The 13,380-nt window shown below is 49.5% G+C and overlaps 1 protein-coding gene across 2 annotated transcripts in view; it reads left to right on the top strand.

Moving 5' to 3' along the window:
* Positions 1-13,380, top strand: part of LOC147035499 (THO complex subunit 4-like) — a 64,356-nt gene that overhangs the window by 20,629 nt on the left and 30,347 nt on the right. For both annotated transcript variants that reach the window (XM_085899360.1, XM_085899351.1), the window contains exon 4: positions 3,109-3,151. In XM_085899360.1, coding sequence (XP_085755486.1) covers positions 3,109-3,151 — 43 coding nt within the window. The remainder of the gene's footprint in view (positions 1-3,108; positions 3,152-13,380) is intronic.

The raw sequence follows: 13,380 nt of genomic DNA, 5'->3' as shown, positions 1-13,380 counted from the left end.
ACCTGCGCATCCTCGCAGTTCCCTCCTTGGCGCCTTTGTTTGCCGTTCGGAAGCGGACGTAGTGGCGAAGATGTGGTAGCGTAGATGGTGGATGTGGCGTGGTTGTAGTGTGGTTGGCGCTGTGCTGGGGATGGCGTGGTTGTTGAGATGCTGTTTGTTTGAAATAAGAGATAGAACAGAAAAATGGCGAACTGGAAGATCGCAGCCCGAATGGATCACATGAATTCCCTCTATACAACGGGTTTGGGCGAACTACATATGAACCTATGAAGATATCTCACCTGAGGGCCCTTTATGGTGTAATGCGAATTTCCACAGCTGTAACAATATATATATATATATATTGTCCCAAAAAAATGTACTCACATTTTGGCTCCTCACAACTCATTGAATTTTTCAGATCAAATTGACCCTAATAATGGCAGAAGTACGACTCGGTGTTGAAGAAAGAAAATTTATCATAAAGTGCTACTGGAAGCACGAAAACATAATGGAAGTGCAAAGACAATTTAGAAGACATTTTCACAAAGATCCACCAACGCAACGCACCATTGCTCACATCTGAGATAAGTTTGAAACAGATGGAACTGTGCATGACGTCCATAAGGAGCGTTCAGGAAGACCACGGACATCAACCACCCCTGCAAAGGAAAATAAATTGCTGGAAATCCTCCACCGATCCCCACGGAAATCTGTACAACAAATGGCTCGTGAGACAGGAATCCCAAAATCAAGCGCCCATCGCATTTTGAAGCGAATTAATTGGAAAAGTTCCATTCCAACATTATTCCACGCTCTAAATGAAGACGATCCTGACCAGAGAGCTGAATTTTGTGAGTGGTACCTGGGCAAATGCGAAGAAGATGCATCATTTCCATCCAAAATTGTTTGGAGCGATGAGGCCAGCTTCAAGTTAAATGGCTCAATTAACAGACACAATTGCACCTACTGGGCTCCTGAAAATCCGCATGTTACTATGGAACACCATTTAAACTTACCAGGGGTTAGAGTGGTATGGGATATCAGCATTGGGCATCCTTGGGCCATTCTTTTTTTGACCAAAATGTCACTGGGGATGTTTACTTAAACTTGCTGCAGGAATCCATCGGTCCACGTGTCGAAGAGAGATTTGGTGACAAAGAGATTTACTTTCAGCAAGATGGAGCACCTGCCCACTACCACCGTGATGTAAGGGCCTATCTCGAAGCAACTTTTCCAAACAGATGGATTGGGCGAAGAGGTAGTGTTGAATTCCCTGCGCATTCCCCAAACCTCACTCCAATGGACTTCTTTTTATGGGGATATCTCAAAGATAAGGTTTACGGCTCAAAACCAGCAACAGTCGATGAGCTCAATGAGGAAATTGAAAGACAATGTCTTGCAGTTCCAAATGAAATGATTCGTAATGCTGTTGAATCCATTGGTCCGCGTTATCGGCTGTGTTTGGAACATGATGGTCGTGAGTTTGAACATTTGTAAACATTCATTTATCCATTTATACATTTAACCATTAATGTTGTTTCTAAGTCAATAAACAACGCATTTATTATCATTTAAAGAGTGAGTACATTTTTTTTGGGACACCCTTTGTGTGTGTATATATATATATATATATATATATATATATATATATATATATATATATATATATATATATATATATATATATATATATATATATATATATATATATATATATATATATATATATATATATATATATATATATATATATATATATATATATATATATATATATATTGTGTTATGGTTCACAAAATCACCAGCTGTGCAGTGGGTTTCTTCCAAAGAAGCAGTTTTCCTCAAAGACAAAATCAAATGTGACGCTATAGATCGAGGTTTGAGATGAATGAGATGAGGCTAAGAATTATTTTAATGCAATAAAGTGTCATGGAATATGGTATTTTACCACATTCTGGCATAATGGTTAGCTTGTCTGCTATGAGTCTGGGTGGTCGGTGGTTTGATTCTGAACCAGGTCGAGTCATGCCAAAGACATTATATGTCGGACTGCGAGTCCTGAAGCTCACCTGGACCAGGAGAAACAGTCACAGCAGACCCCCCCCTCCCCAGACCCTGATTTTTTTTTTTTTGTTTTTTTAATGCCAAGAACAAACTTTGAAACATCACGAGTGATGAAGCTTGTGGTCACGTTTCATCGAAATAGTGTGTGTAGATTCAGAGAAGAGAGCAAATACTCATTTTGGAGGGTGCAAACACCCCCTCCTCCTGTCCCCTGTAGACCTTTAGTGCAGATTTTGATGCGGTCAATACACCTTCATTAGGCATCAGATATGAAGTCTATGGCCAAGTTTCATCAAAATTGTGTTTGGTTTAAGCGATAATGACTGGTGGTTACAGACTGGGTCACTGACTGGATTGCCTCATGGATACTGCTCGATCGCATCAGCTTACCGGACTAAAGTACAGGTGAGGTAACAATGGTACATGCAGCTTCCTCGTTTGATGCTCAGCATTTGGAGGATAGCGTCCGGACAAAACCTGTGGGTTGGCATCCATGTGGAGGTGAAAATTACTCCCCAATTGCCCTGCTGACCAGTGAGGAAAGTGACGTCACACATATGATGACGCGGTTACCTACAGTTCCCCGTTATCGTGTGCCACTCTCCCCAAATTCAGCGGCGGTGTTTGTCTGTTGTCAAATCTGGCATTGTCTCATGTATTTGGCTGCCATGTTTGTGCCGACTTGTTTCACATATAACGTACTCCACCTAGTTTCCTATGAATCCTTATCTGTAGAATCTGGCAAGATAATTTTGATAATAACTATGACACCTCGCCAAGGCTTCAACCTCATAGAAACAGACTCATTTTCCGAGGTTTTGCATTTAAATAACTTGCCAATTACGTGATGCCTGCTATGACGCGTCCGAAATTACGAATGAATGCACACGGGGTTTTGTTGGGGATTGTTATCTATTTTTTTCTGGCACTTACTGCTTTTGTGAGCCCTCCTATTTTTTCAAATGAATTCCATTGCCCATGGCTTTTTATTCGAGATATTCTGGCCTCACCCCTTATTAAGGGAAGAAGAAGAAGAATGTTTTGTTTTGTTTTGTTTTTCAGGCAGAGCAATGAGCATTGAGTTTGCAACCGCAGCATCAAGACGGTATGTGTGCCTTCCCGTTGAACAACAATCATGGGAGTGGAAGTATAATATGGCAATTTTGATTTTACAAATGTATCTTTTACTCGCTTGTGTTCGTTGTTGCTGTGTGATCTACCATCTGTTTGCCCCACGTTTCATTTATGCAAACAAAATTGAACTTTTAGGGGTTAAATTATTGATTACCCATTATCCCGTGGTCATTATTGCACAATAACTGAATGAACTCTTTCTATCTTAATCCTTCTTTTGTCCCCATCATCAATATAATCTTTTGCCTCCCAAAAAGTTCTGATTACAGTAAAACCCTCGTTCAACACGGGTTTTGGCAAAGCGGATTAATTTATACATGTGGGAATAAATGCGATGCTTGTTTCCCAAACCAGCATAAAACTTGATTTTACGCCGGTTTGAATCTGGAGCTGTGATCATGTCATGCGCATAGGTGATGTCTCTCGCCATCTTCGACCCCTCGCGCTGTTTTCAGTTTACATGCTGCCGTAGTCGATTGAGCTTGTGCCCAAGAGATGTATTTACCTCATCGTTGTATAGCTGCATACTATACCCTTAAATACAGGATGGCACCGAAACATCAAGGCTCTCAGAGTGGTAGTGGAGTGTAGAAATCCCGTAAGGTTATGACATTAGCAGAGAAAATCGTGATTTTAGACAAGTTGCGTGGCAGGATGAGTGTGTTGTTGGTCGGCCATGAGTATCATGTGAACGGTTAGACCAGACACACCATCTGTTTAAGCCCGACATCCTGTAGTTTATGACAGAAAAAGGCTGTGCCCCTGAACCGTTCTTCACCGCTGGTGAAACAAGGCTTTCCTGCAAGAAAACAGGTAACAGGACATACATCTCCAAGGAGCAGAAGGCAGCACAGTGGGTTCAAGTCTTTCAAGGATCGTCTTACACTTTGTTTTTGTGGAAATGCATTCAGCGACTTTAAATGCAAACCTTTTGTGCCAAATCTATCCTGCGGTGACGATGATCACTCGGCCTCAAACAATTAAGCCCTCGGCCAACAAACTTAACCCCCACCCTACATATACAGTGGGGAGAACAAGTATTTGATACACTGCTGATTTTGCAGGTTTTCCCACTTACAAAGCACGTAGAGGTCTGTAATTTTTTATCAGAAGGACACTTCAACTGTGAAAGACGGAATCTAAAATAAAAATCCTGAAAATCACATTGTATGATTTTAAAATAATTAATTTGCATTTTATTGCATGAAATAAGTAACTATACCATACGACATAGCTGGTCTCACTACCGTCTTCCATACTTTCCCTTTCACTCTTGCAGATACCCTTCTGTCACAAATCACTCCTGAAACTCTTCCCCACCCACTCCATCCTGCCTGCACTCTCTTTTTCACTTCTCTACCACACTCTCTGTTACTTTGGACAGTTGATCCCAAGTATTTAAACCCATCCACTTTCCCCACCTCAACTCCTTGCAACCGCACCATACCACCACCCTCCCTCTCATTTACGCACATGTACTCCATCTTCCTCCTGCTGACTATCATCCCCCTTCTCTCCAGTGCGTACCTCCACCTCTCAAGGCTCGCCTCAGCCTGCTCCCTACTCTCCCTACAGATCATGATGTCATCCGCGAACATCATAGTCCATGGAGACTCCTGTCTGATCTCGTCCATCAATCTGTCCATCACCATTGCAAACAGAAAAGCGCTCAGAGTCGATCCTTGGTGCAATCCCACCTCCACCTTAAACCGGTCCATCATTCCTACCGCACACCTCACCGCTGTCACACTGTCCTCATACATATCCTGCACCACCCTCACATACTTCTCTGCCACTCCCGACTTCCTCATACAATACCACAACTCCTCTCTTGGCACCCTGTCATAAGCTTTCTCTAAATCCACAAACACACAATGTAACTCCTTCTGGCCTTCCCGATACTTCTCCATCAACACTCTCAAAGCAAACATCGCATCTGTGGTGCTCTTTCCTGACATAAAACCATATTGCTGGTTCTGCACATATTGCTGGTTATGCTGCACATAAAACCACCATTCTTTCCCATAACTTCATGGTGTGGCTTAACAACTTTATACCTCTGTAATTACCACAGCTCTGCACATCACCCTTTTTCTTAAAAATCGGAACCAGTACACTTGATCTCCACTCCTCAAGCATCCTCTCACTTTCAAGATTTTATTGAACAATCTGGTTAAAAACTCCACTGCCATCTCTCCTAAGCACTTCCACGCCTCCACTGCTATATCATCTGGGCCAACCGCCTTTCCACTCTTCATCCTCTTCATAGCAGTCCTCACTTCATCCTTACTAATCCACCACACTTCCTGATTCACTATCTCCACCTCTTCCAACCTTCTCTCTCTCATTTTTCTCATTCATCAGCTCCTCACAGTACTCCATCCACCTTCTCAACACACTCTCCTCGCTTGTCAGCACATTTCCATCTGCGTCCTTTATCACCCTGACCTGCAGCACATCCTTCCCAGCTTGGTCCCTCTGTCTGGCCAATCGGTACAAATCCTTTTCCCCTTCCTTTGTATCCAACTTCTCATACAGCTCGCCATATGCCTTTTCCTTAGCCTTCGCCACCTCTCTCTTCGCCTTGCGCTGCCACTCCTTGTACTCCTGTCCACTTTCTTCATCTCTCTGGCTATCCCAATTATTTTTTGCCAACCTCTTCTTCCTTATACTTTCCTGTACTTCTTCGTTCCACCACCAAGTCTCCTTATCTTCCTTTCTCTGTCCAGATGTCACACCAAGTACCTTCCGAGCTATCTCCCTCACCACTTCTGCAGTAGTTGCCCAATCGTCCCACACCTCTTTACCACCATCCAACACCTGTCTCACCTCCTCCCTGAATTTCACGCAACAGTCTTCCTCCTTCAGCTTCCACCATCTGGTCCTTGGTTCAGCCCTCACTCTCTTCCTCAACCTCACCTCCAAAATCATCCTTCAAACCACTATCCGATGCTGTCTCGCTGCACTCTCCGATGCCACCACCTTACAGTCTCTAATCTCTTTCAGGTTACATCTCCAGCTTAAGACGTAGTCCACCTGTGTGCACTTTCCTCCACTCTTGTACGTCACCCTGTGTTCCTCCTTCTTCTTGAAATACGTATTTACCACCACCATTTCCATTCTTTTTTGCAAAATCTACCACTATCTGCCCTTCCACATTCCTCTCGTTGACACCGTACCCACCCATCACCTCCTCATCATCTCTATTCCCTTCCCCAACATGCCCATTGAAATCTGCTCCAATCACCACACTTTCTTCTTTGGATACACTCTCCACCACTTCATCTAACTCACTCCAGAAATCTTCTTTACACGCCATCTCACACCCCACTTGTGGGCATATGCACTGATGACATTCATCATCACCCCTTCCATTTCCAACTTCACACTCATCACTCGGCCCGACACTCTCCTCACCTCCAATACCCTCTTGACATAATCCTCCTTCAGGATTACCCCGACACCATTTCTCCTCCCATCCACACCATGGTAGAACAGTTTGAAACCACCTCCGATGCTCCTCGCCTTACACCCCATCCACTTGGTCTCTTGTACACACAGTATGTCCACCTTTCTTCTCTCCATCATATCAGCCAACTCTCATGCTTTGCCAGTCATAGTACCAACATTCAGAGTTCCAACTCTCACCTCCACACTTCTACCCTTCCTCCTCTCCCACTGCCTCTGGACACGCCTTCCCCGTCTCCTCCTCCTTCGCCCAGCAGTAACACAATTTCCACCGGTACCCTGCTGACCAACAGTACCGGTGGCGGTCGTTGTTAACCCGTGCCTCGACCGATCCGGTATGGAAGTCCGTTTTATGATCCGCATAATTATTTGGCGCAGGTTTTACGCCGGATGCCCTTCCAAACGCAACCCTCCCCATTTATCCGGGCTTGGGACCAACGCTGAGAGTGCACTAACTTGTGCAACCACAGTGGCTGTGTTGTGTGTTTATATATGAATTTATTTATTTAATGTGGACACAAAAATATGTGTGTGTGTGTGTGTGTGTGTGTGTGTGTGTGTGTGTGTGTGTGTGTGTGTGTGTGTGTGTGTGTGTGTGTGTGTGTTTATTTGTATATATATATATATGTATATATATATATATATATATATATATATATATATATATATATATATATATATACACACACACACACACACACACACACACATACACACACACACACATACCGGGCGTAGTGGCATGCGCCTGTAATCCGGCTACTCGGAGGCTTGGGTTGGAGGATCGCTTGAGGACAGGTTCTCTGCGCTGGGCCGCGCTATGAGAGGCTGTAGGGCAGCCCGGAATCATGGCGAAACCCAATCCTTATCCCTGTGTCGTAAGAGGCGACCAGGGTTGCGTCAGGAAGGGCATCCGGCGTAAAACCTATGCCAAATCAGTATGCGGATCATAACGGATGATTCGCTGTGGCGACCCCTAACGGGAGCAGCCGAAAGACGAACAACATATATATATTGTTGTGGTTACCAGATTCGCAAACCACCATTCAGGTCCCTTAGGTGAGGTATCTCGGTAAGTGCATGTGTAGTTAGGCCCAAACCCGTTGTCTAGTGGGAATACATGTCATTTATACGTGCTGCGACTCTTCAGGATAGCCGTTTTTCTTTTACTATCTTTATTTTGGACCAACCGCCATGATCACAACCACAACATCAACCACCGACCACAACCACCGCTTCACCACAACCGCCACGACCTTCACGCACACCTCACAACCGTAGCATCGCCACCGTTCTTGCCCCGCTGTGGGTACCGGTGTTGGATTCGTGCAGAGCGCGCGTCGAACAGCGTGTACAAAATCACGGATTTTCTGCTTCAAAAACGGATCAAAAACGACACACGCCCACTTTTTGCCGTCCAATCGGTGAGCGAGGGGCGAATTGGCCCCGCCCCCAGGGCGATCGATATATGCAAATTTGTGGATCAAAAAGCCTTCACGCCCACTTTTTCTCGGGCCAATGGGGAGCGAGGTGAAAGGTCAAAGAGAGTCGGAGTCAGCAAAAAGGGAACGAAGAGTCAGAGGAGAGTCGCAAACGAGAACGAAAGAAGTCTGGAGCCCGAAGCCTGCAGTGGCTGGAGAAGCTGAAGAGAGTCGGACGAGGGGGTGCTCGCGTCGGTGCCAGGAGCTGCACGCCCGAGGGAGGCCGGCAGCGCGACCTGGCCGAGGTGGAGACGCACACCAGGGATAATAAAGATCCTCTATACCCCGAGCATCAGCAACCCCCTCCTGTTTCCCCCCGCGCTGAGATAGTGCGACCAAGGGGGCCCCGTTCCCACCCCCAGCCAGGCACTGTCCACGAGGCCCGCGGGTTGCGGGGCCATCGCCGCTCCGCGTCTCATCACCAGACGGGTAGGCCCGACCCGGTCTCGGCCTCAGGCCTGCCCCATTCTTGGGGGATTTCTTTTCCTTGGTTTTGGGTATGTGTTGTCGGCGCCGTCTGTGAAGTAGAATTGTATAAGTGTTGCCGTGTGCTCGGTAGTCGGTATTAGCTCTGCACTGTGTTTTCACTTTTATGTTTGCTTTTTGTGTAAATGGAATTGTGTTTTCTTTTTTTGTGTGCATTTGGTGGAATTGTATTTGTGTGCTTTCCGTTCGTCGCGAATAAATGTGCTTTATTGTTGAACTGTTCTCCCGCTTCGCTTCGTCTTTTCCTCCATTGAACCCTCATCTTGCTTCACGTAAAGGGTTGGTAGTGGGCTGAATACGCCCGATAATTAATCGAACCGTCGAGGTCGACGATAACACCGCTCGGTTATTCTGATAGTACGGAACGGGTCGCTTAAGTGGCCCGTGTCCGAAGTCGACCTGCGGCGAGGTGCGATCGCCCGGTCTACCCTCCGCGTGGGTACTTAGGTAGTTCGAATTTGGCGAGCAACCCTATCCCACGCGGGGGCTGATTGGCTCGATCGCGGTGAGACCGAAAGGTCCACCCGTGACTGGTTCCCGGCGTTAGTCCGAGAGGGTCACGACTGGATTGTCCGTCCGGTGGGCGACGTGCCGCGATTCGAGTTACGTGGCCGTCCGCACGCCGGCGGGCGCGAAATACGGCAACACTGGTGTCAGGAGTGGGATACAAATCCATCGCCCTCCTCGCGGCACTGGTATCGGAGAACAGGAAAACGGGCTCTCCTGTCTCCAATTAAATTCACGGGAATCGGTCCAGGGGTGAGAGAAGCGACCCCCGATTCCCTCCAAATTACGAGCGAGCAAATTAACCCTTCACGAGAAGCAAGATGGCGTCTCAAGGCGAGCGGGAGCCGGGGGTATTAGAAATGTATATGTGTAATAATGTAGAGTCCATGGTCCAGGATGGAATCCCCGAGCAGGAAATGTTGATTGTGCAGGAACACGGACTCGCCCAACTGAACCCAGGGCCCGAGGTGGGTGCGGCAGCGGCCGCGGTGTATGACACCTCCCCCCCCCCTCTCCACCAAGACCCTTCCCCAACCCTTGCCGAAACGGCTCAGCTGAGTGCATCCAACATGGCCCAGCTATGCGCCATGCTGGCGGCAATGAACAAACAAATGAATGAAGTGAAAACGACGATGGATACAAATACAAATGAAATGAAAAACGAAATGAAAGGCATGAACAAACAAATGAACGAAAAGATGGATATAAATACAAATGAAGTGAAAACGACGATGGATGCGAATACACAGCAAATGAAGGAGGAAATGAAAAAGTTCCGGGGTGAGACGCAGAACATGGGCCGATGCCTGCAGGCGGGCATGAAGGCCGTGACAAAGGAAATAATAGTTGAGACAAGGGAGGTAAAGGGTGAAGAGTTGGCAGAGACACGGGAGATAGAAAAAATAGAGGAAAGACTACACGAGGAAGACGGGGTAAGTGACGCGCACACACACACGGAGGTAGTGGAGGATAATGGGGGTGAGCTCGCGGAGCGTGCAGGGACCCGGTGCGAGCAGCTGGATGGCCTCCTCCAGGAACGAGGGGAGGGAGTATGCCCCCTTGAGGTGAGTCACGACCAGGTGAGTTCGGTCGTGCTTTGCGAGGTTGAGGGGACGAGTGCTGTGGACAGGTGCACAGAGAGCTTGGGGGGTATAGAGGCCCCGGAGACCCTTGTGGGGACACAAATCCCCAGTGTGGTTGTCCCTGTGTGTGTGGTGCAAGGTGTGAGTGCGTCCCCGTGTGTGGAAGCGACCCCGTGTGTGAGTGGTGTGGTGGCGATGGAGCCAGAGTACGTGCTTCCCAGCACGCCGTGCGTGGGTGAGGCACCGTGTGTGAGTGAGGCCGTGTGTGTGAGTGAAACGGCCAGTATGAGTGAGGCACCACGTGTGAGTGGTGTGGTGGCGATGGTGCCGGAGTACGTGCTTCCCAGCACGCCGTGTGTGGATGAGGCACGGAGTGTGAGTGAGGCACCGCGGGTTAGTGCCCCCGCGTGTGTGGGTGAGGCACCGTGTGTGGAAGAGACCGCGTGTGTGAGTGTCGCCGTGTGTATGAGTGAGGTACAGCGGTTGAGTGCCCTCGCGTGTGTGGGTGAGGCACCGCGGGTGAGTGCCCCCGCGTGTGTGGATGAGGCACGGAGTGCGAGTGAGGCACCGCGGGTGAGTGCCCCCGCACGCGTGAGTGAACGGCCGTGTACAAGGTCGCTGTGTGCCAGGGAGACCGTGTGTGTGAGAGAGCGGTATGAGAGGGAGATGTCGGTCGGCATGCGGGAGCACGCAGCCGCGTCTCCCCGTGTGAATGTGATTGAGTGGACTGTGTGCGTCGTAACACGCAGGTATGCGTGTGTGGAATGGCGACGACGGCGACATGAGAGGAACAAAAGCCGAGTAGCGGCTGTGGTTGTTTCGAGGACCGTGCCGGGTTCACCCAGCAGTGAGCACGCGGTTCGTGCTGTGCAACGCACGAGACCACCACGTGCTCGCTTGCGAGAGTGAAGTCCCGGTCCGGAAACGCACGCGGTGGATTTGCCGATCCCGCGGACGGACAAAGTTTAGGCAGGTAAATGGATTTGGACCGGACGGGTTCTCCACGCGATCGTGTGTGTTCAGCTCCAACGGGCAAAGCACATGTGTTCGCGTGGGAAACCCCTCGAGACGTGGGGCTTGTGTTTTTTTTTGCGCACGGTGACGTCATGGCTGCACGTGTGGTTGGAATCCGGCAGGAGGGGTATCTCTGCCGGATGGTCCCGTCCAAGGAGGGACGAGGAACACGTGCAGCTGCATGACATCACGGCCAGGTGCAAAGTGCGCGAGCTCTGAGTTGCCGCGCAGGTGCTGCGCATGAAAAAAAAAAAGAGACAGCAAGCCTCACTTTCGGGTGTACAGGATTCCTGGGCAAGGGGTGAAAGACCCCCCTTACCGGGGCACAGGATGGAAACTAGTTAGGGGGAAGGGTTAGCTTAGTTAGACCGACTTCATGGGGCAGGGGTAAGTCCTCATGGAGTCCGTGGAATGGATTAGTTAGAGGGATTGTAGCCAGATTTAGGATGGGAAAATGGGAAATGATTTTTGATGATTTGGAGACAGGGACAGACTTGTGAATGTGTAGAGGGGACGTAGCTTAGCTACGTAGGTTAAAAGGAACGTGCTTTAGTGTAAGGGACGACGTGGGAGCACGAGTTAGTTAGGGGAGGTAGTTAGAAGGATGGCAGAGTTCAGTGGTGTGTGTGTTGAAGAGTTGGTGAGTTGTGAGGTGAGTACTTGTTGAGTGAGTGAGGCCAGCGGGTCTGTGTGTGTGGAGTGAATGGGGAATGCATGGTGCGATGAGTGATGGGGGGGAGGAGTGACTCCCGCCCAAGGGACCCCGGGGTCAGTGTAGAGTGAGTTAGCTGGGTTAGTCAAATTGAAAAATGGAGGTCGTTTTGTTGTTGGTGGGGAAGTAGGCTCGAGACCCATTTGGAGGGGTGCAGGAGCCCTGTTGACGGGCTTGGGAGCGTGGCTGCGAAAGGTGAGTATCGCTGAGTGGGTACCCCGGGCACCAGGCTAGTCGGCCGCGGTAGGCCAAGGGCCCATGGGGGGCCGGGATAGCGTAGTGGGCACGGGTGCGCCTGCTTGGTGCGGGGGCCCGGGGCGCCATTAGCCGCGTGGGCAGTGTTGTGGGCACGGGTGACCCTCGGAAAGGGGCCCGGGAGGCCGGCCTGCCACGTGTGCGTTTCAGGGGAGGTGCCATGGGGGGCACTCCCCAGTGTTAGGGAGCTGGTAGGCTCGGAGGCAGTGTAGTGCCCGGGGGTGCCATAGCGGGAGATTCGGCAGAGGGTCGTGCCTGCCAAAGGGAGCCACGTGTCCCAGCCAGGAGACCGTGTGAGGGCACGGAGAGAAAATTGGGGGCGAGGCCCGAAATTGTGAGGACACCAACACAGGCGACGGGAATCTGGGTTGTTAGAACCAATAGTTTAAGCGAGAGGCGCTTGTTGAAAGCCCCGGGGTAGTTTAACAGTTAAATGGTTAGGGTAGATTAGGAGATGTACCCCTCCGCACCATCCATCCCCTCGCTGTCGTTGTGGGCCGCTGGACCCACTTTGGTTATAGATCGCCGAACTCTGGGGAGGCCATTCTGAGGCTTCGTTGGGCCTCGACACAGGACGTTAGCTCTCCCTTGTTCCCCTCTGGGAAGGGAACGTAGGGGTTGGGAGTAGGCTAGGTGACAGAATAGGTTAGCCGAACAAGGACGATAAAGGGGGTTAGGGGACGATTTATAGTGGGGAAGTAAAAATAAAAACAATAAAAAAATAAGTTGGGGCTAAATTGGGGTTTGACAAATTAAGGGAGTGGGTATGTACAGTGACAGGCAAAGGCGATAGGTTGGGAGGGAGACAGGTAGGTAGGTCCGAGCCCGCCTTCCAAGTGGCCAGCACCACCGCACTCCCTCCACCAACCTCCACTGAACGGCGGAGGCCGGCCAACTTCATCGGCAGCTGTGTGCTGCAAGGCCTGTGCCGGCCAGTTCATAGGCTGGCCGTGTTTTGCTTCAAGGCGGAGGCCGGCCAACTTGATCGGCAGCTGTTGTGTTGCTGCAAGGCCTGTGCCGGCCGGATCATCTGCAGCTGTGGTACTTCAAGGCCTGTGCCGGCCAGTTCATCTGCCGGCTGTGTTTGCCTGCAGCGGCCTTCTTCTGCGGGCTGTGTTGCCTGCACCTTTGCCATGCCATGCCCACTGCCCATGTTCACCAGCCCCGTTCAATTTTGCTTTGCCCCCCCCTGTTC

Source organism: Eptatretus burgeri, chromosome 1 (genome assembly GCF_056783735.1).
Source record: "Eptatretus burgeri isolate ZD-2024b chromosome 1, Ebu_testis_v1, whole genome shotgun sequence".
Classification (NCBI taxonomy): domain Eukaryota; kingdom Metazoa; phylum Chordata; class Myxini; order Myxiniformes; family Myxinidae; genus Eptatretus; species Eptatretus burgeri.
Note: the sequence above shows the minus strand (reverse complement) of the source record. Positions and strands in the feature narration are given on the sequence as shown.